The following is a 20,619-nucleotide window of genomic DNA, read 5'->3' on the forward strand; positions in this document are numbered from 1 at the left end:
ACACACGCACAAAATAAATATATCCAAAAAATGCGTATTTTACACACACAGCCATTAGATACATACCCTTCAGTTTTGGCGTCCCATGTCGGGGACAATTCCTTAGGCCAACCCACCGGGAAAATTCCTCTGGAAAATAACATATTTTCAAGAGGTTTCTCCATAGAAGCGGAAGGGACTAAACCTCATTCACCCCTTACATTTCTTCCATCTCTGGTTTCAAAATACACGGGGGTGACACAAAAAGTAAGGGGGAAATGAGGTTTCTATCTGGATCTCTGGCAGAAGAATGCAGGACAAAATCCACTGGTTTTTCGACTTCCCGCATTATAGATTTTCCACACGTACCCAGTTATGGTTTTCCTCCACTTGCAATATCTGTTTTTCTACACCCTCCCAGTTTTGGTTTTTCCAGACCCTCGCAGTTTTGGTTTTGCACTGCTTTGCAGTATCTGATTTTCCACAATAAAAATCATGTTTTTTGTAATATTTGTTTGTGTATTTATTAATAATATTTACAATCGAAGCATTGGAACTACAAATTTTTAATGCCTGAAGCATTCCCGGGTTTTGCTTGGCCGAATGCAGTACTTAGATATCCATTTCTTGTCTGTCTTCTGAAAATATCAAACATAATTTATATATGAATGTAAGACCAGGAATAATAATAAGAGTAATTGCCATTATTAGGTCTCCGCACAAAATTAAAGGATCTCTCCAGAAATTATGCCTGGTTTGCCATGGCCGATCATTTACCCTCTGTTCAGTTGTTTTATTTCGGGTATCTATATCAAAAACTATGAGAAGAAAAAATAAAATATGACAAACGCAGGCGCAACACTTCTGGTCCCAAGAAGTCTCAGTCGGCCTGGCTGAAATAAATGTAATATTTTGATTAAGTTAAACAACTAAGTTAGTACTGAAGTACTATTTATACAACCATTTAATGAACACCTCACACCATTTACCACTGGTAAAGATTAAAAACATTTCAAGTGTCACTGAAATGCAGAATTTGTGTTGAAGATAGCATCCGGAGGCGTATATTTATTAATGGCGAAAATATCTGTGATACTAACCTTTGTAACGCTGGAATAAAGGTTATAAAAAGACAAAATTCATTTTATCACTCACCTTTTTATTGTTTTTTAGATTAAAATTAACTATTTTCACTTTTTTTTCACTTTTTCCAACAAATTTAAAAATGATGTGACCCTGCATTATATTCTTGATAATACCATACAAAATGCAGATAAATGTGGTATAAATTTCGTTGTAAAGTTGGGTCACACTTTGGCGCCGAATAAATATTTAAACAATACTTTTCAGGGACCGTAATCATTAAAGGTTACGTATATTATAGGTATATTAGGCATTTTTCGTGTTATCAATACCACCAACACGAATTTTTATATTTTAACAACACTTGAAAATGGCTTAGGCCACGATCTGACGATCAAATTATTTTATTTCACAGAAAATGTTTAAAAATGTAAAAAACAACAATAGTTTTCTTTGTAATTTAATGTAATTCCTTGATAAATGTGATCAAATATTTTAATCGTCTTACCGTGGTTTTTCTATATAATTTGGTTGAATCCCACATTCATCCTTATTATTATTTGAAAAATGTTGAGTAACATAAATTAATATTATCATTATAGACATTATGATAATAATGTTATATAGTTTAATTTTTTTGATTAACAATTATTAATATTTTTTCTACGACTTTTAAAATTACTAAAAATTAAAACTAAATGTGAGAACAAGTCTTTTGGTTTTGGTGTAAATCATAGGATTTTTGAATATTATAAGATTTTTTTGTAAAAAAATATTATAATCGTAATGCCACAGAAATCACACAGCGCATAAGTGGCCTGATATTGATGCTTCTCAGAAACCCACCCATTTAACGCTCAGAAATTATCTAACCCCACACCGCCGACTGCAAAAAGGAACAGGATTTCAAGAACACAAAAACCAACTTCTCACATTCCCGCTGGGAAACGCTCGGCCGCTGTCGACGTCAGCAGAGCAGTCGGTATTTATATATTGCGCTCTCTTTCCTTGTCTTATAATTTGTTGTTGTACTAGAGGAAAAAGCGGAACTCCCATACAATTTTCTCTATGTGGCGTCCTCGGTGCGTCCTCGAGTACAGATAACCTGTCCTCGGGTTTTCCTTTGGTGATTACTGAGGGAAAAGTGACATCTGGTACTGAAGGGTATGTATATGCGTGTGTACGTTTGTGTGTGTGCATTGCACCCACCGGGAAAATTCCTCTGGAAAATAACATATTTTCAAGAGGTTTCTCCATAGAAGCGGAAGGGACTAAACCTCATTCACCCCTTACATTTCTTCCATCTCTGGTTTCAAAATACACGGGGGTGACACAAAAAGTAAGGGGGAAATGAGGTTTCTATCTGGATCTCTGGCAGAAGAATGCAGGACAAAATCCACTGGTTTTTCGACTTCCCGCATTATAGATTTTCCACACGTACCCAGTTATGGTTTTTCTCCACTTGCAATATCTGTTTTTCTACACCCTCCCAGTTTTGGTTTTTCCAGACCCTCGCAGTTTTGGTTTTGCACTGCTTTGCAGTATCTGATTTTCCACAATAAAAATCATGTTTTTTTGTAATATTTGTTTGTGTATTTATTATCGAAGCATTGGAACTACAAATTTTTAATGCATGAAGCATTCCCGGGTTTTGCTTGGCCGAATGCAGTTCTTAGATATCCATTTCTTGTCTGTCTTCTGAAAATATCAAACATAATTTAGATATGAATGTAAGACCAGGAATAATAATAAGAGTAATTACCATTATTAGGTCTCCGCACAAAATTAAAGGATCTCTCCAGAAATTATGCCTGGTTTGCCATGGCCGATCATTTACCCTCTGTTCAGTTGTTTTATGTCGGGTATCTATATCAAAAAATATGAGAAGAACAAATAAAATATGACAAACGCAGGCGCAACACTTCTGGTCCCAAGAAGTCTTAGGGCCGGTTTCTCGAGTGCCGGCTAACATTTCTCGAACCGATAAAGTCCCTGCTAAGGCATTTTGGCTTTCTCGAGCAACAATGTGAGAGCTAACTTTGACAGGGACTCGGAGTCCCTGTTAAGCGTTTTCGACTCGATAGAATGACAGCTGATTTCCCAAAGCCAACTATGAAGAAGAAACGAAATCACAACTGACTTTTCCTTTGAATTATACCCAAACAGCTGATGAAATAATCGAAGCATGCCATTTTTTGCGCTTCACAGCACAATTCTGTGCGTTAACAGCACTCTGTAATTGTTTCTCGTTCAGATAAATTAAAGCAGTCGAGAAAGCGGATTTGCTTTTACGAACAGTTTATCTGGTATTTAAGTTTTTCGAACAGATAGCTATCAGGGACTTTGACAGGGACTCGAGAAACCGGCCCTTAGTCGGCCTGGCTGAAATAAATGTAATATTTTGATTAAGTTAAACAACTAAGTTAGTACTGAAGTACTATTTATACAACCATTTAATGAACACCTCACACCATTTACCACTGGTAAAGATTAAAAACATTTCAAGTGTCACTGAAATGCAGAATTTGTGTTGAAGATAGCATCCGGAGGCGTATATTTATTAATGGCGAAAATATCTGTGATACTAACCTTTGTAACGCTGAAATAAAGGTTATAAAAAGACAAAATTCATTTTATCACTCACCTTTTTATTGTTTTTTAGATTAAAATTAACTATTTTCACTTTTTTTTCACTTTTTCCAACAAATTTAAAAATGATGTGACCCTGGATTATATTCTTGATAATACCATACAAAATGCAGATAAATGTGGGGTAAATTTCGTTGTAAAGTTGGGTCACACTTTGGCGCTGAATAAATATTTAAACAATACTTTTCAGGGACCGTAATCATTAAAGGTTACGTATATTATAGGTATATTAGGCATTTTTCGTGTTATTAATACCACCAACACGAATTTTTATATTTTAACAACACTTAAAAATGGCTTAGGCCACGATCTGACGATCAAATTATTTTATTTCACAGAAAATGTTTAAAAATGTAAAAAACAACAATAGTTTTCTTTGTAATTTAATGTAATTCCTTGATAAATGTGATCAAATATTTTAATCGTCTTACCGTGGCTTTTCTCCATAATTTGGTTGAATCCCACATTCATCCTTATTATTATTTGAAAAATGTTGAGTAAAATAAATTAATATTATCATTATAGACATTAAGATAATAATGTTATATAGTTTAATTTTTTTGATTAACAATTATTAATATTTTTTCTACGACTTTTAAAATTACTAAAAATTAAAACTAAATGTGAGAACAAGTCTTTTGGTTTTGGTGTAAGTCATAGGATTTTTTAATATTATAAGTTGGTGGCAGCTGCCCAGCGGGAATGTGAGAAGTTGGTTTTTGTGTTCTTGAAATCCTGTTCCTTTTTGCAGTCGGCGGTGTGGGGTTAGATAATTTCTGAGCGTTAAATGGGTGGGTTTCTGAGAAGCATCAATATCAGGCCACTTATGCGCTGTGTGATTTCTGTGGCATTACGATTATAATATTTTTTTACAAAAAAATCTTATAATATTCAAAAATCCTATGATTTACACCAAAACCAAAAGACTTGTTCTCACATTTAGTTTTAATTTTTAGTAATTTTAAAAGTCGTAGAAAAAATATTAATAATTGTTAATCAAAAAAATTAAACTATATAACATTATTATCATAATGTCTATAATGATAATATTAATTTATGTTACTCAACATTTTTCAAATAATAATAAGGATGAATGTGGGATTCAACCAAATTATATAGAAAAACCACGGTAAGACGATTAAAATATTTGATCACATTTATCAAGGAATTACATTAAATTACAAAGAAAACTATTGTTGTTTTTTACATTTTTAAACATTTTCTGTGAAATAAAATAATTTGATCGTCAGATCGTGGCCTAAGCCATTTTCAAGTGTTGTTAAAATATAAAAATTCGTGTTGGTGGTATTGATAACACGAAAAATGCCTAATATACCTATAATATACGTAACCTTTAATGATTACGGTCCCTGAAAAGTATTGTTTAAATATTTATTCGGCGCCAAAGTGTGACCCAACTTTACAACGAAATTTATACCACATTTATCTGCATTTTGTATGGTATTATCAAGAATATAATGCAGGGTCACATCATTTTTAAATTTGTTGGAAAAAGTGAAAAAAAAGTGAAAATAGTTAATTTTAATCTAAAAAACAATAAAAAGGTGAGTGATAAAATGAATTTTGTCTTTTTATAACCTTTATTCCAGCGTTACAAAGGTTAGTATCACAGATATTTTCGCCATTAATAAATATACGCCTCCGGATGCTATCTTCAACACAAATTCTGCATTTCAGTGACACTTGAAATGTTTTTAATCTTTACCAGTGGTAAATGGTGTGAGGTGTTCATTAAATGGTTGTATAAATAGTACTTCAGTACTAACTTAGTTGTTTAACTTAATCAAAATATTACATTTATTTCAGCCAGGCCGACTGAGACTTCTTGGGACCAGAAGTGTTGCGCCTGCGTTTGTCATATTTTATTTTTTCTTCTCATAGTTTTTGATATAGATACCCGAAATAAAACAACTGAACAGAGGGTAAATGATCGGCCATGGCAAACCAGGCATAATTTCTGGAGAGATCCTTTAATTTTGTGCGGAGACCTAATAATGGCAATTACTCTTATTATTATTCCTGGTCTTACATTCATATATAAATTATGTTTGATATTTTCAGAAGACAGACAAGAAATGGATATCTAAGTACTGCATTCGGCCAAGCAAAACCCGGGAATGCTTCAGGCATTAAAAATTTGTAGTTCCAATGCTTCGATTGTAAATATTATTAATAAATACACAAACAAATATTACAAAAAACATGATTTTTATTGTGGAAAATCAGATACTGCAAAGCAGTGCAAAACCAAAACTGCGAGGGTCTGGAAAAACCAAAACTGGGAGGGTGTAGAAAAACAGATATTGCAAGTGGAGGAAAACCATAACTGGGTACGTGTGGAAAATCTATAATGCGGGAAGTCGAAAAACCAGTGGATTTTGTCCTGCATTCTTCTGCCAGAGATCCAGATAGAAACCTCATTTCCCCCTTACTTTTTGTGTCACCCCCGTGTATTTTGAAACCAGAGATGGAAGAAATGTAAGGGGTGAATGAGGTTTAGTCCCTTCCGCTTCTATGGAGAAACCTCTTGAAAATATGTTATTTTCCAGAGGAATTTTCCCGGTGGGTGACTAAGGAATTGAGATTCGCTCAAATTCAAATTCAAGATAATACTGATATCCATTTGCTAAAAGAATATTTCATTTACATTTCCACAACATACTTACATAAGACATTTTGTAACCGATTTTTGTGAACTAAAATTCAAATCGCATTGATAACACTGTGCAACATTTTTAGGGTTATAAAATGTAACCGCAATTCTGATTTCATGGGCGGAAAGAACTCATCGAAATAAGCTAAAACCCATTTGGGTTTCACTGGCTTAGCTCGCGTTTAACTTATATAGCGAGTTAAAGTTTTACATACAAAATTTATTTGTAACGGCCATATCTTGTGAACCGATTAAAATTTCACTATCAAGTCTTCAGTGATTATGTAGCTATGAACCCAAGGAACTAAATTGACAAATGACTCTTGCGAAGACGTACACCTAGCGCGTTAAAAATCGAAAAATTAGGCAAATTTGTTTTTTAACGCGCTAGGTATACTAGGTGCTAAGTGCGCAAGAGTCATTTGTCAATTTAGTTCCTTGGGTTCATAGCTACATAATCACTGAAGACTTGATAGTGAAATTTTAATCGGTTCACAAGATATGGCCGTTACAAATAAATTTTGTATGTAAAACTTTAACTCGCTATAATAGGTAAACGCGAGCTAAGCCAGAGAAACCCAAATGGGTTTTAGCTTATTTCGATGAGTTCTTTCCGCCCATGAAATCAGAATTGCGGTTACATTTTTCATGTTGCACTGTGTAATATTAAAAGAACATTAAATATTAAAACCAATTGATTCTCTTGCTCTTTATTACACGTGCCTCATATTGTTTAAACAAATTCAAATGTTTAAACAATTTGATTTACGGCTTCCCCGCCCATTTGCCTTCCTTATCTATCTTCTATCTATATTAATATTTGTCTTGATTAAAAAACGGTCAGTAGCAAATTCCACCCAGAACGGATTGACCTAAAAATCTAGAAAAATCACAGTAATTACCAAAATAATTAGGAGCCGCGTAAGGGGTACTTTTTAGAACAAAAAACGACCCCAAAGTGCCCCAAAATTCGATTTGTTTTTTTTTTTTAATTCTTTCTTTTGCCATTTCTCTGTTATAAATGTTGTTAAAATGGTTTAAAAATGTGATGTTCATAATCTTATGGCATACCCGCAAATAACTGCATTTAAATTTCTTGGAGATTCAGCATCCTTAACCAAGTCCCCAATATTTTTAAATTTGGCTAACCTGATGTGACGTCACGCGTCCCCATATGTTTGTATGTATGTTCTGCTGGCGCATGTATGTATGTACATATGTATGTCCTGCTGTCGCAATTTAAGTGTGACCGCGCAAGAGGAAAATGAAAATACCACAGCCAAAAAAATCGATTATATCGCAAATCTTTTCTTTTGCGCCTTTTTCTTAAGTAAACGTTAAATTTTAAAATTTCGGTAGACCTTACAGAAATCCCATTAAGCTCAATTTTACAAATTCAAATTCAAGATAATACTGATATCCTTTTGCTAAAAGAATATTTCATTTACATTTCCACAACATACTTACATAAGACATTTTGTAACCGATTTTTGTGAACTAAAATTCAAATCGCATTGATAATATTAAAAGAACATTAAATATCCAAACTAATTGATTCTCTTGCTCTTTATTACACGTGCCTCATATTGTTTAAACAAATTCAAATGTTTAAACAATTTGATTTACGGCTTCCCCGCCCATTTGCCTTCCTTATCTATCTTCTATCTATATCAATATTTGTCTTGATTAAAAAACGGTTAGTAGCAAATTCCACCCAGAACGGATTGACCTAAAAATCTAGAAAAATCACAGTAATTACTAAAATAATTAGGAGCCGCGTAAGGGGTACTTTTTAGAACAAAAAACGACCCCAAAGTGCCCCAAAATTCGATTTGTTTTTTTTTTTAATTCTTTCTTTTGCTATTTCTCTGTTATAAATGTTGTTTAAATGGTTTAAAAATGTGATGTTCATAATCTTATGGCATACCCGCAAATAACTGCATTTAAATTTTTTGCAGATTCAGCATCCCTAACCAAGTCCCCAATATTTTCAAATTTGGCTAACCTGATGTGACGTCATGCGTCCCCATATGTTTGTATGTATGTTCTGCTGGCGCATGTATGTATGTACATATGTATGTCCTGCTGTCGCAATTTAAGTGTGACCGCGCAAGGGGAAAATGAAAATACCACAGCCAAAAAAAATCGATTATATCGCAAATCTTTTCTTTTGCAACTTTTTCTTAAGTAAACGTTAAATGTTAAAATATCGGTAGACCTTACAGAAATCCCATTACGCTCAATTTTTCAAATTCAAATTCAAGATAATACTGATATCCTTTTGCTAAAAGAATATTTCATTTACATTTCCACAACATACTTACATAAGAAAATAACTGTTAAAGTGTGATTTTTAAAATAAAACTTATAACAGTTACGTTCCCTGGAAAAATTAATGTGAAAACAAAAATACTGAAACAAAATATCAATGATAAAATGCAGTAATTTGGAATTGCCTTTCTTGATGTCTTTTCTGAAATTAGTCAAATACATAAAGCAAAACATTGCTCCGCATATTTGTTTCCCTTATAATAGTTGTCTACTGTGGATACCTTCCAAAAACCCCCCGGTAGAAAATTCGCCAAGAGTATTTGGCTTGTACTTACCCATGTTCATAAAATTTGCTTTGCTACATTCTTAGGTAACTAATTAATTATCAAGAATTAACATCTTTACAAAGAGTAAACATAACTCGGTTTAAATAGTTTAAAAATTGCATCTTTAAAAAACAAAAAATAGAAATAGAAAATAGAAATAGAAAATAGAAATAGAAAATGTAGAACGAGGTAGCAAGGCCAATATCAACAGGATTTGTTTTAAGGGACCGATGAAATAAAATTAAGCCTAAAATTATCCTATCTCTGGCATTCATTTTTTTTTAAAAAGAATTGGAGACATTAATTTTTTTTTAACTGTCGAAGTATAAACATCCCATCACATTTTCAAGCGGTTTTAACATTTCAAGGCGAACTTAAATTAAAAATATTCCCTCAAATTTTTTAAAAAACTTTTAGCAATTTTTTAAAGAATACAAGTTTTTTTTCTAGAGTTAAACGCTAATCGATTTGGAATTGAATTACAAACTTAACGCGGCGTGATAATCCATATTTTGGCAGTTTTTTGCTTTGTTTTCGATAAAGTACTGCTTTGAAATTCATATTTTTGCACTCTTAATTCATACAAAAAATGCATAAATTTATCTGAGTAAGAGCGAGACAGCAATAGTCAAAGCTCTCCGAAATTGAAAAAGAGTTTAACATTTTTAACATGTAAATTTAATCAAATTCGTATCCGATCTATTTTTTTCTAAAAGAAATTTTTTTTTCAAATAATGTTTTTAGGCTTTAATGGCAATGGATTGGGAATTTAATTACATGCTCAACGCAGTATGACATTCTATATTTAAATATATATTTAATATGTTTTGGACAAAATACTAATGTTTTGAATGAAATTAGTGTAAGGATTTGTGTCAGTTAACATATGCAAACAATCCATAATAATTTTAAAAAGATTTAAAAAAATCACATTTTTTTTAAAGTAGTTTTCAAAGGACAAAATATTTTTGTTTTTACGGATATCAAGGGAAAAAGTTCTAATAAAATCTTTTCTCGGTTCATAGAATAAAAATTAGGAATTTTTTTAATTTAAAATAAATACCGAAGATAAAGCAATGCTTAATTTTCAATTTTAATTTCCGCAGGCGAAGCTGCCGGCCACAGACCCTGCTAGTTTGATAATAAAAGTGAAAGTTAAATGTTTTCTTCTTTTTTTGCTACAGAAAAAATCGTACTATAAAGAAAATTCATTGACTGCTTTACGGCTCTTTAATAATTTGTAAAAAGAATTATTTTTTAAAGTCTAGTACTCAGTACGACGGAAACTGCTAGCTAAACAGAGGAGTAAGCGAAAGGCAAATAGGTAGCTAAAGCCTTTAGCCGGGGATTTTTTTCCACCTCGGTATTCAGTTGAGCTAAGGAAATAGTAAGAAAATACCACTAAAATATTAGATTTAGCGGATGAATTCCGATGAACGCCTTCAGCCGCGGCCCAAAGAATAAAAAATTTGATCTTTGGCTGTGTTTGTGCAGAAGCGGTGTGCCAATAACAATTTATAAATAAAAGGAAAACCACAAAAACCAATGGAAAACTGCCTGTAGGATTTACTGCAATACATATCGCCATTCCAAAAGCAAATTTAAAGCTTGCGACCCAGGTCGGCTCAACGTTTTGTAATATTTTAAAATTGGCGCCAGTTGATTTGTTTGCTGAGAGTAAGACCGTTCTACATGCATTGCCGATGAACTCCGAAAACTTCGGTCACACTAAAAGATTAATATTTTTCGACTAGTAAAACTCTTAGCCGAACTGAGTACTAGGCTTAAGTGCCTAACTGTAAAGCTGATAGTTAAAAAGGCGTTTTAGCATATAAAAACAGGTTTATACACTTTCGACTAGCAAAAATAACACTCAAAACCTTATTTAAAAAAAAAGGACAAATTCCCGGATATGGAATGTTTGAAATTTTTGCCGGATAAAGCCGTTAAAAAAAAGAGAGATCTGTCCGGAAAAAGGATAAAATGGCAGCACTGAGCACATTGAGACTTAAGGGGGACCAACGAGAAGACGTCTTCAAATTCTCATTCAACTGCAGCACAGCTCCGGAAAGGATCACAAAGCGAACCATTCTCTCGGTGGCCTCATCCCTCTTCGATCCGCTGGGACTTGTCTCGCCAGTTATTATAGTGGCAAAAATCCTTCTACAGGAAATTTGGTTTTTTAAAATGTGATGAATCAGTCCCAATGACACACTATAACATTAATGATTGGGATTTAGAAAATCGTAATTTCTACGCATATCCTACTTCAGGCGAGATGTGGATTTGGGAGGGGTGCCGCACGCAATATACAAAAAAATTTTCCGACTCTCGCTCGCCAGCAATTAGGGTGGTGTTCTTGCCACGCCCTCAAAGGTGCCTAAGTTTACTATTTCTACAAAAACTTGAGTGCAAAGGACAAGATACTTTTGGGTAAGAGGATCACTACTCAGAAATAGCCACCAGTAAACGGTTTAAAGGATAGACAAAAAAAAAGAACTCATTTGCAAAACAAGGATTTGCTGCCCCTCCGAACGTCCAAGCCTCTGGTGTTTTTAGGCCTGGTTTGCCCACCCAACCTATGGCTACCATAATCCGGGCTTAGCATTCCGCTTGTAAATAGTAGCCCCTTTGTTCGGGGGTCTCAGACGGCCATACTAGCTCGGGTCAATACTGGGTTATACATTATAAAGGTTTATTTACTCGCTAAATGACCTAAAAACACAACATACATGTTAAAAATATAATAATACAAAAAGGAAGATATAATAATAAATATATAATAAATATTTATTTAAATACATAAATGGGACTGATTTCTTTAATTTAAGTTTAAAACGGGACTGAGCAAAATCTTTGGATGGCATTACATCGAACATACAAACGAACTATCAAACATGCAAACAAACATACGTTCGAACTTGATTGGAATTACCGGAAAAAAAAGGCTCGATCGATTTACGCTTGTATTTTGTCTTTTCTTTTGATTTTAGTTTAAATTTTGAATTTTAGTTTAAGTCCCGCCTTGTTCAAATATTACTTTACTTCTCTGGTTTTTCTTGTTAATTTTCCGTTTGTTCTCTTTATCGCATTACCAAAATTGGGTTACATAATACGGGTGTATTTTCACTCACCACCAAAAACTGCAGATCCATCGAAGAAAGCGCTTTCCTGGACGACCTGTGGCTGAAAATATGAACTAAAAAAAAACAAGGAAAATCGCACAATACTTCACTTTTTTTCTTTTTGGGGACATTGAAATCTTTCCTTTTTTTTTCCTTTTTTTTCCTTCTCTTTTAGAAAGTTTAGAAATTTGGGACACCAACAACTACCACTTCGAACCACTTTTTTTTCCACGCTTATTCCTTCTTCTCCTTTTGCATTTTCTTTCTTTTTTTTGCTCTTTTCGGAATTTGCTGTAGCCCACGAAAAAAAATTAACAAAAGTAAAACTTATCCACTAACAAAAAAGAAAATTATTTTATATTTAAAACTACTACCGCTGAACCGCTTCTCTTCTTGCGAAACTCTTTTCGCCACGCTTCTAGGCCAACGTTCGTATAGCCTTTGGCTATGCAGAACTCCTCCGGGAAAACTAACCGCAACGCGCGAGGGTCGCCAAGCACCCGCTTTGAAACTGGCTCTCTTTTTGGCCACTTTTCCGCCGGAAGACTGACTTTTCTTTGTCTTTGACTTCACCCACGCTACGCAACAACAACTGAGTGCTTACGAGCGCGGTTGCCCTGAGACTGTCTGCTCGATCCACCGGCTCGACGTTGGGCCTGATGATTTGACCTCAAGCCCTGTATTGAGCTTTCTGTTTATGCTTATTCTTCTCAAACGCAAAGTTAATTAAACTTGATAAAACCCAAAAAAAATTATTTTTAGCGATCGCTGCTTTTGCTGGTTTAAAAATCCGTCGGATCCGTTCCCATCAGTTTGGGCTGTCTGACTTATTCAGTGATGCAGTATGGTTTGTATAAGCGCCAAGCCTGGTAAATGGGATGACTTTAGCAAGAATTTCTTACTAAAACCTGCACTCTTTCTTACCTCCATGGACTCAGCGCTGGCAGCAAATTTTATCCGTTTTCCTCCCGATATTTATACTTTCGCCACTGGCTTTTCGCAAGGTATCCGCACTGACTTCTGAATATGCAACTTTGCTGCACATAGGAACTTATACTCGCGTACCACTGATCTTTAAGAGGTGTGCAAAGGCAATGAGCGCTATGGACGCCTGACTTTTGACGCTAACCCTTCTGGGGCCTTAGTACAGAGAGACATAGCCCCATAATAAGGTTGACATTTCACCCTGTTGCTCTCCTTCAACTCTTTCTATTGCCCCTTCTTAGTTCCACCATTGTCACTTTAATGGCGCACCTCTTTAAAATCTCTTTACCCTTCAGATACAAGCGTTACAAAGCCCCCCACCAAGAATCTGGCTTGGGGTTTGACGCCCTTAGACAGATAACACCAACAGCTTGTAGCTGCCAAGCTCACTGCCTCATATCTTTAGCATGGAATTTTCCCAGGAGATGGCCTTGCAGGTCCTCTAACTCATAGCATGAGTTTCCAATCTTTTTGCGAACTCTTGCTTTTACAAACGCTGGGCCCAATTTGGAACAATATCAGTAGCTACAACAAAGGTGTTTTCCCTTTGATTTTATAGTTCAATCAGGAAATTCATGCATACTATGGGTTTCTCCTCAGTGTACACTTAACATCGGGTATCTATCCCCGATTTCTGTACACAAAAAACACATGTTTAACTCGCTACCTAAAAAACATCCTTGAATACATGAATACATGATTTAAAATAGATTTTCTCCTCGCTAGAGAGAGAAATTGAGAGAAAGTAACAGGATTGTAGCAGAGATTTTCTTCGAAACAATTAAAGAGAGTAAATATATAAAAAATCCGTTTTTTATAATTAAATAAAATATAGTTTATAAGTATGTATTAATATTTTGCAATTGATCCATTCGAAATTTAAAAATCTATTTAAATAGTATTTTTATGCAAATGAAACATTAAAATTATTATATAACAATTTACAATTCAACAACAAATATTATAAAGACTGATTAACCTAGAATGCTAATAAGGCTTTAAATGTTAGTCCAATGTCTTTTTTTATTTTTGTAAATGCATAGGAAAACTGCAGCCATATCCAAAAAATATTTGAGACCTGAAGCACGCTTTTTCCTACCCAGAGACATACTTTACATTACACGACATACTACATTATTTTACATTTTTTTCCGCAAGAGGGCGAGAATCCCGAGAGAGGCCTTTACAGGAGAGTTATCCACCCCTGTAAAGAAGCGCCCTCTGTAAAGAAGCGCCATCTACTTTTGAGTCTTCGTTCGCGTTGTTCAGCTCGCAAAGCGTCATCTAAGAGTCATGTTTTTGGGAGTGTTTCTCGGATGAGAAATTACATAACTGAAAAATATTCTGTAAAGGCCTCTCTCGGGATTCTCGCCCTCTTGCGGAAAAAAAATGTAAAATAATGTAGTATGTCGTGTAATGTAAAGTATGTCTCTGGGTAGGAAAAAGCGTGCTTCAGGTCTCAAATATTTTTTGGATATGGCTGCAGTTTTCCTATGCATTTACAAAAATAAAAAAAGACATTGGACTAACATTTAAAGCCTTATTAGCATTCTAGGTGAATCAGTCTTTATAATATTTGTTGTTGAATTGTAAATTGTTATATAATAATTTTAATGTTTCATTTGCATAAAAATACTATTTAAATAGATTTTTAAATTTCGAATGGATCAATTGCAAAATATTAATACATACTTATAAACTATATTTTATTTAATTATAAAAAACGATTTTTTATATATTTACTCTCTTTAATTGTTTCTAAGAAAATCTCTGCTACAATCCTGTTACTTTCTCTCAATTTCTCTCTCTAGCGAGGAGAAAATCTATTTTAAATCATGTATTCATGTATTCAAGGATGTTTTTTAGGTAGCGAGTTAAACATGTGTTTTTTGTGTACAGAAATCGGGGATAGATACCCGATGTTAAGTGTACACTGAGGAGAAACCCATAGTATGCATGAATTTCCTGATTGAACTATAAAATCAAAGGGAAAACACCTTTGTTGTAGCTACTTGAAGCTGTAGCTGCATCATTCAATATTATCAGGTGGTAGACGATGTAAATCCATTTAGAGCTAGCAGGAAATAATGCCAAGGTCTCAACAACCAATATCATGTCTCTAGGATATCTGTTTTAACCCCACCCAACTACATGTGTATGAAAATTGCATCCTACTCTCACCCGCCTATGCGACACACACACACACACATACGCCACTGTAGAGCCGCCATCCCTGCAAGCAAACGGGCGATATTTCTATCGCCTATCGTCCAGAAGTCACTTCTTAGTAACTTCTGGAAGATAGAAACACGACAGAACACATTTTACAAAAACAAAATATACATCTATCGCGAAGAAGTCACTTCTTGGTCACTTCTGGACGATTGAAATACGATAGAACACATTTTACAAAAACAAAAAGGGTCACGATCGTGGAGAAGTAACTTCTAAGACACTTCTGGACGACAGAAAGACGATAGAACACATTTTACAAAAACAAAATATACATCTATCGCGAAGAAGTCACTTCTTGGTCACTTCTGGGCGATTAAAATACGATAGAACACATTTTACAAAAACAAAAAGGGTCACGATCGCGAAGAAGTAACTTCTGAGGCACTTCTGGACGACAGAAGGGCGATAGAACACATTTGACTACCTAAAAAGGGTCACGATCGCGAAGAAGTAACTTCTGAGGCACTTCTGGACGACAGAAGGGCGATAGAACACATTTGACTACCTAAAAAGGGGTGCGATCGCGAAGAAGTAACTTCTGAGGCACTTCTGGGCGATGAAAAGGCGATAGAACACATTTTACAAAAACAAATATTATGGATAAAAAAACTGTCTTCCAAATAACTTGTGGAAGTTGAAAAGAAGATAGAAAGGAATTCGCAAACATGTATTTTGTTATTGTAAGTTTTTGTCTTTTTTTTGGCGTCCAGTCTGCGTCTCAGCAGGTAAAGTGCGCGATCTATACAATACAGTAAACACTTTCTTAATGAACCAACTTATTTATTATGTGTAATGTTTAAAAAATTATAAGGTAAATATATTTTATATATTAATATATATTTAAGTATTAGTTTTTATTGAGTAATTAAATAATAATAAATAAAACTTTTAGCTAAAATCAATTTTGATGGTAAAAAATTTAATATTTTTAAAAAAATATTTATTAAAAAAATTAAATATAAATAATATATTTACTTCAACAAAATGAAATATAAATGAAATATAAATAGTTTATATTTAATGGTTCACTGAATAGATAGTTCACTGTGTCTTCAAAAACGACGCGCGCGGGTTAAAAGGAGGGCGCGATAATCTACCGTTACCCTTTTTTTCTGAAAATTCCTCGGGTCTCCCTTTTGACCCACGCTATTCTTTTTTCGCCCAAGCGTCACTTCGATTCGCGATTTGTCTGTGGTCAGTGCTGTTTTGTGTCAAATTTGTGTGTTTACAAATTATTGCTTTGTTTTTTTGTTTTTTGTGTTGTGTTTATTAATTCAATAACATATTAAAATGTCTCTCCCAACAAAGGCTGCTAAATTACGTGCTAAGCGTGAAGCTGCGCGATTATTTTCAGCGCTTTACGAGACTGAGGACTCAGCAATTGTTGCTAGCTCTTCGAAAAAAATATGTTTAGATGCTTGTGAAAAAACAACAACTAATAATGTACCTGTGAGTGTAGTAGATTATTATTTACCTGACGTGGAAGATAATATAAATCTACCTGACTCAGTAAATGTTAATGTCCCTGACGAATTTGACAATATTTATAGTAGTTCTGACGAGAATAGTGACGGTGACTTCAATTACGAAGAGACTTTCCCTGAGCAGCTAAGGCAGTGGGCAATTAAAAACAACATTGCTAATAATGTATTAAATGAACTGTTGGCAATATTGAGGAATAATAACATGAATGTGCCCAAAGACTCTAGAACACTTAAAAAAACTCCAAAAGAAGTCGTAAGCCGAAGTATGGGCGACGGCTTTTATACTCATTACGGTTTGTCTGACGCACTTACAGATTTTTTAATAGTAAATGACTACGAGTCGGAACAAATAAATATTGACGTAAATGTTGATGGCTTGCCTTTATGTAAAAGTTCTACAAAAAATGTTTGGCCCATATTATGTAATGTTCCTGGATATCCAGAAGTTATGTTAATAGGTGTTTACGAGGGATATTCTAAGCCGAAAAACGCTGACGAATACCTAAGTGAATTTATAAAAGAAGTAAAGGAACTTTCCGAAACTGGGTTCCAATATAAAAGCAAATTTTATAGCGTAGGCATCAGATGCTTTATTATGGATGCTCCAGCCCGAGCATTTATTTTAGGAATAAAAGGCCATTCTGGTTATTATTCTTGCACAAGGTGCCTTCAAAAAGGAGAAATGCATAAAAATCGAGTGGTTTTTTTAAAAATTGGGATGGACCCCATTCGGGATGACAAGTCATTTAGAAGTAGAGACCAGCCAGAACACCATAACAGGAAAGAAGTAACTATTTTAGAAGAAATTTCTATCGATATTGTAAAACAAGTTGGGTTAGACTATATGCATGTTGTTTGCCTTGGAGTAGTAAGGACACTTCTTAAGTCTTGGGTAAAAAAAAAAGGAGAGCAATATTCCTTGACGTCATGGAAAATAAATGAACTGTCAAGCGAACTAAAAAATTTAAAAAAATCTTGCCCCTACGAATTTTCTCGTAAATCTAGGTCGTTAGACGAGCTTGATCGCTTTAAAGCAACGGAACTTCGACAGTTTTTGTTGTATTACGGACCGTTTGTTTTAAAGCCAATTCTATCCGAAAACAGATACCAAAATTTTTTGAAATTATCCCTAGCAATTCGGTTATTGTTACATAAAAATTGTGCTTTAGAAAAAATTAAAATGGCTCAAAATCTATTAATAGCTTTTGTAATAGAAGTACCCTCGTTGTACGACCCTTGCTTTATGACTTGTAATTTTCATTACTTGCTACATATTCATGAAGAGGCCATATCTTTTGGGTCGATAGAAACTATAAGCGCTTTCCGATTTGAAAATTACCTGCAAATGATAAAGAAACAGGTTAAAAAATCAAACAATGCCGCTGCCCAAATTTACAATAGACATGTTGAAAAAAGTTATACCCTCAAAAGGAAGCAAACAAATTTTAATATAATATTTGGTCGACAAATTGCTGATGAGGAAGAATTATATACTTTTTTAAAAACAGAAGAGTTCTATTTTTCAATCGATTTTCCCAACAATATTTGTTATGTCGATAAAAATGTTGTGTTGATTGAAAAAATTAAAAAAATAGAAAATGTCCCATTAATTGTAGGAAAAATTATTACAAATTTAGAACCACTTTTCAAGGAACCATTTGATTCAACTAATTTTGGAATTTTTAAGGTAGATGAGATTGTAGCGAACGAAAGTATTAGATTAAACCTTAACGACATAAAAAGCAAAGCAATAATGTTAAAAAACACACAAAACTCTTATGCTATTTTTCCATTTGTTTAGTTTTCTAAGTAAAGTTAAAATATGAGCTACAGCCAGGATGCAGGTAAGTAATACTTGTATCAATAAATATTTATTTATATTTTTAAATTAACTGTTGAAAAAATTTAAATGCATTTATTTTTTTAAATTTTGTATCAAAAATATTAAAATATTAAATATGCAAAAATATTAAAAATAAAACTATTTCAAATGTAAAACGATACAACATTTAAAAACTTATTGAAATGCTCAAAAAAGTGTTTGCACTGAATGTTTGCGTTATATTATTTTTTTGTATATAACGTAAAATATTATTATTGTCATTTCTAAAAACTTAAAAAAAAATCAAAAAATTAAATAAATATTGGTATGAAACAAATAAAATTGCCATTGACGCAGATTTAAAATTCAGGGCAAATACTTTTTTGAGTGTATACTTTTTACAAAATAATCACTTTTATTTTCTAGGCCGTTCTTATTCGCCTTTTGACGCGATTTCACCCCATAGTAAGTGCATATTTAGAAAATATTGGTTTCTGTCTTATTATTATTAATTATTAAAAATGTTTCAGATCCCATATTGGAGAGAATTATGCACGAGCTGGAAATGAGTAAAAGACGGGAAGAACTTATTTTGAAGGAATTGGAGGAGAGCAAGCGAAGGGAGGAAGGAAACACTAAGCTGCTAAAAACCCTCACTGAAGAAATAATTATGCTTCGTGGGGAGGTAAGGCAACTTAAAGCCTTCCCGGTTGCCGAGCCTGTGACTAGCCGTCTCAATATGCTGCCGTTCGATTCTTTGGAATCCTTCCAAGAATTCGATCTAAAGATTTACACGGATGATGAACTCCGGAGAGAGCTGGTAATTTTTTTGAATATTGTATCTTTATGGTCATCTGACAAATATTTTTTTGCCTATTTCCAGAAATCAAAAATAAAAATGGTTGGAGGCCAAGATGTACCAAGCTTTACGCGGCTGGCTATAAAAGCTGTAATATCGGATAAGCTAGCGGTGGATATAACCTGGCGGGGAACACCTGAAAAACCTAGCGTCCAAATGTTCGTCACTTACTCTATTATAAAAGGTAATGCCTCCGATCTTATTTTGATTTTGATTGAATATAAACCCATTTTTGTTTCTGTTTCGTTTAGAAATGGCTATTCTCAAATTTCCAAATGCGACAGAGGTGGACGTCAATAAAGTAGTTCAGCAACATTTTTTGCACGCCAGGGACCGGGTTTACAAACGGCAAAAACCCCTTTAACCTAAATAAATAGAAATGAATTAAAAACTAAACCAAAAAATATATTTTTTAAATTTCTAATTGGAAAAGGGTCTTCTAGGTATCTTCTTCAAGCGTCTTCTGAGTGACTTCCAGAAGTGTCGCCGAAGTCACTTCCAGAAGTGACTTCCGCGATATCGCATTCGGATCGCCGAAGTCACCCCCATCGGGAAGAACTGTTCCACTTCGGCGACACTTCTAGAAGTGTCGCCGAAGTGACTTCTAGAAGTGTCGCCGAAGTCACTTCCAGAAGTGACTTCCGCGATATCGCATTCGGATCGCCGAAGTCACCCCCGTCGGGAAGAACTGTTCCACTACGGCGACACTTCCCGAAGTGTCGCCGAAGTCACTTCTGGAAGTGCCTTCCGCGATATCGCATTCGGATCGCCGAAGTCACCCCCGTCGGGAAGAAATGTTCCACTACGGCGACACTTCTAGAAGTGTCGCCGAAGTGACTTCTAGAAGTGACTTCGGCGACACTTCTGGAAGTCACTCAGAAGTGACTTCGGGAAGTGTCGCCGTAGTGGAACAGTTCTTCCCGACGGGGGTGACTTCGGCGATCCGAATGCGATATCGCGGACGATCGTTTTCATCTTCTAGACGTCACTAAATAGTGACTTCCGCGATAGAAAATGCTTGCAGGGATCACCCTTGTTTGACAACCTTGCCTTTCTAGATCTTTTACACCCTCACACACACACAGCTATATATGTATTTAATACATTCAGAAAATGTAAATGAGTGGT

The 20,619-nt window shown here is 34.4% G+C and overlaps 1 protein-coding gene and 1 long non-coding RNA gene across 2 annotated transcripts; one reads left to right on the forward strand and one right to left on the reverse strand.

The window, feature by feature from the left end:
- Window positions 1–381: 381 nt before the first annotated feature.
- Window positions 382–1,189, reverse strand: LOC138911924 (uncharacterized). The gene is made up of 2 exons (XR_011417552.1): window positions 1,135–1,189; window positions 382–872 (listed from the first exon to the last, which is right to left on the reverse strand). It is a non-coding gene; the product is annotated as an uncharacterized lncRNA (long non-coding RNA).
- A 15,530-nt stretch (window positions 1,190–16,719) lies between these two features.
- LOC138912240 (uncharacterized) lies at window positions 16,720–19,861 on the forward strand. The gene is made up of 6 exons (XM_070212172.1): window positions 16,720–16,775; window positions 18,612–18,654; window positions 19,059–19,097; window positions 19,163–19,452; window positions 19,516–19,675; window positions 19,743–19,861. Exons 2-6 carry the CDS (start codon window positions 18,633–18,635, stop codon window positions 19,853–19,855), a joined length of 624 nt encoding a protein of 207 aa, XP_070068273.1. The 5' UTR covers window positions 16,720–16,775; window positions 18,612–18,632; the 3' UTR covers window positions 19,856–19,861.
- Window positions 19,862–20,619: the final 758 nt, after the last annotated feature.

Source organism: Drosophila takahashii, chromosome 2L (genome assembly GCF_030179915.1).
Source record: "Drosophila takahashii strain IR98-3 E-12201 chromosome 2L, DtakHiC1v2, whole genome shotgun sequence".
In the NCBI taxonomy this organism is placed as follows: domain Eukaryota; kingdom Metazoa; phylum Arthropoda; class Insecta; order Diptera; family Drosophilidae; genus Drosophila; species Drosophila takahashii.

Coding starts and splice junctions, on each gene's coding strand:
- LOC138912240 (XM_070212172.1), top strand. CDS start 18,633: ATGAGCTACAGCCAGGATGCAG. Junction 18,655..19,058: donor GAGCTACAGCCAGGATGCAG/GTAAGTAATACT, acceptor TTTATTTTCTAG/GCCGTTCTTATTCGCCTTTT. Junction 19,098..19,162: donor TGACGCGATTTCACCCCATA/GTAAGTGCATAT, acceptor AAAATGTTTCAG/ATCCCATATTGGAGAGAATT.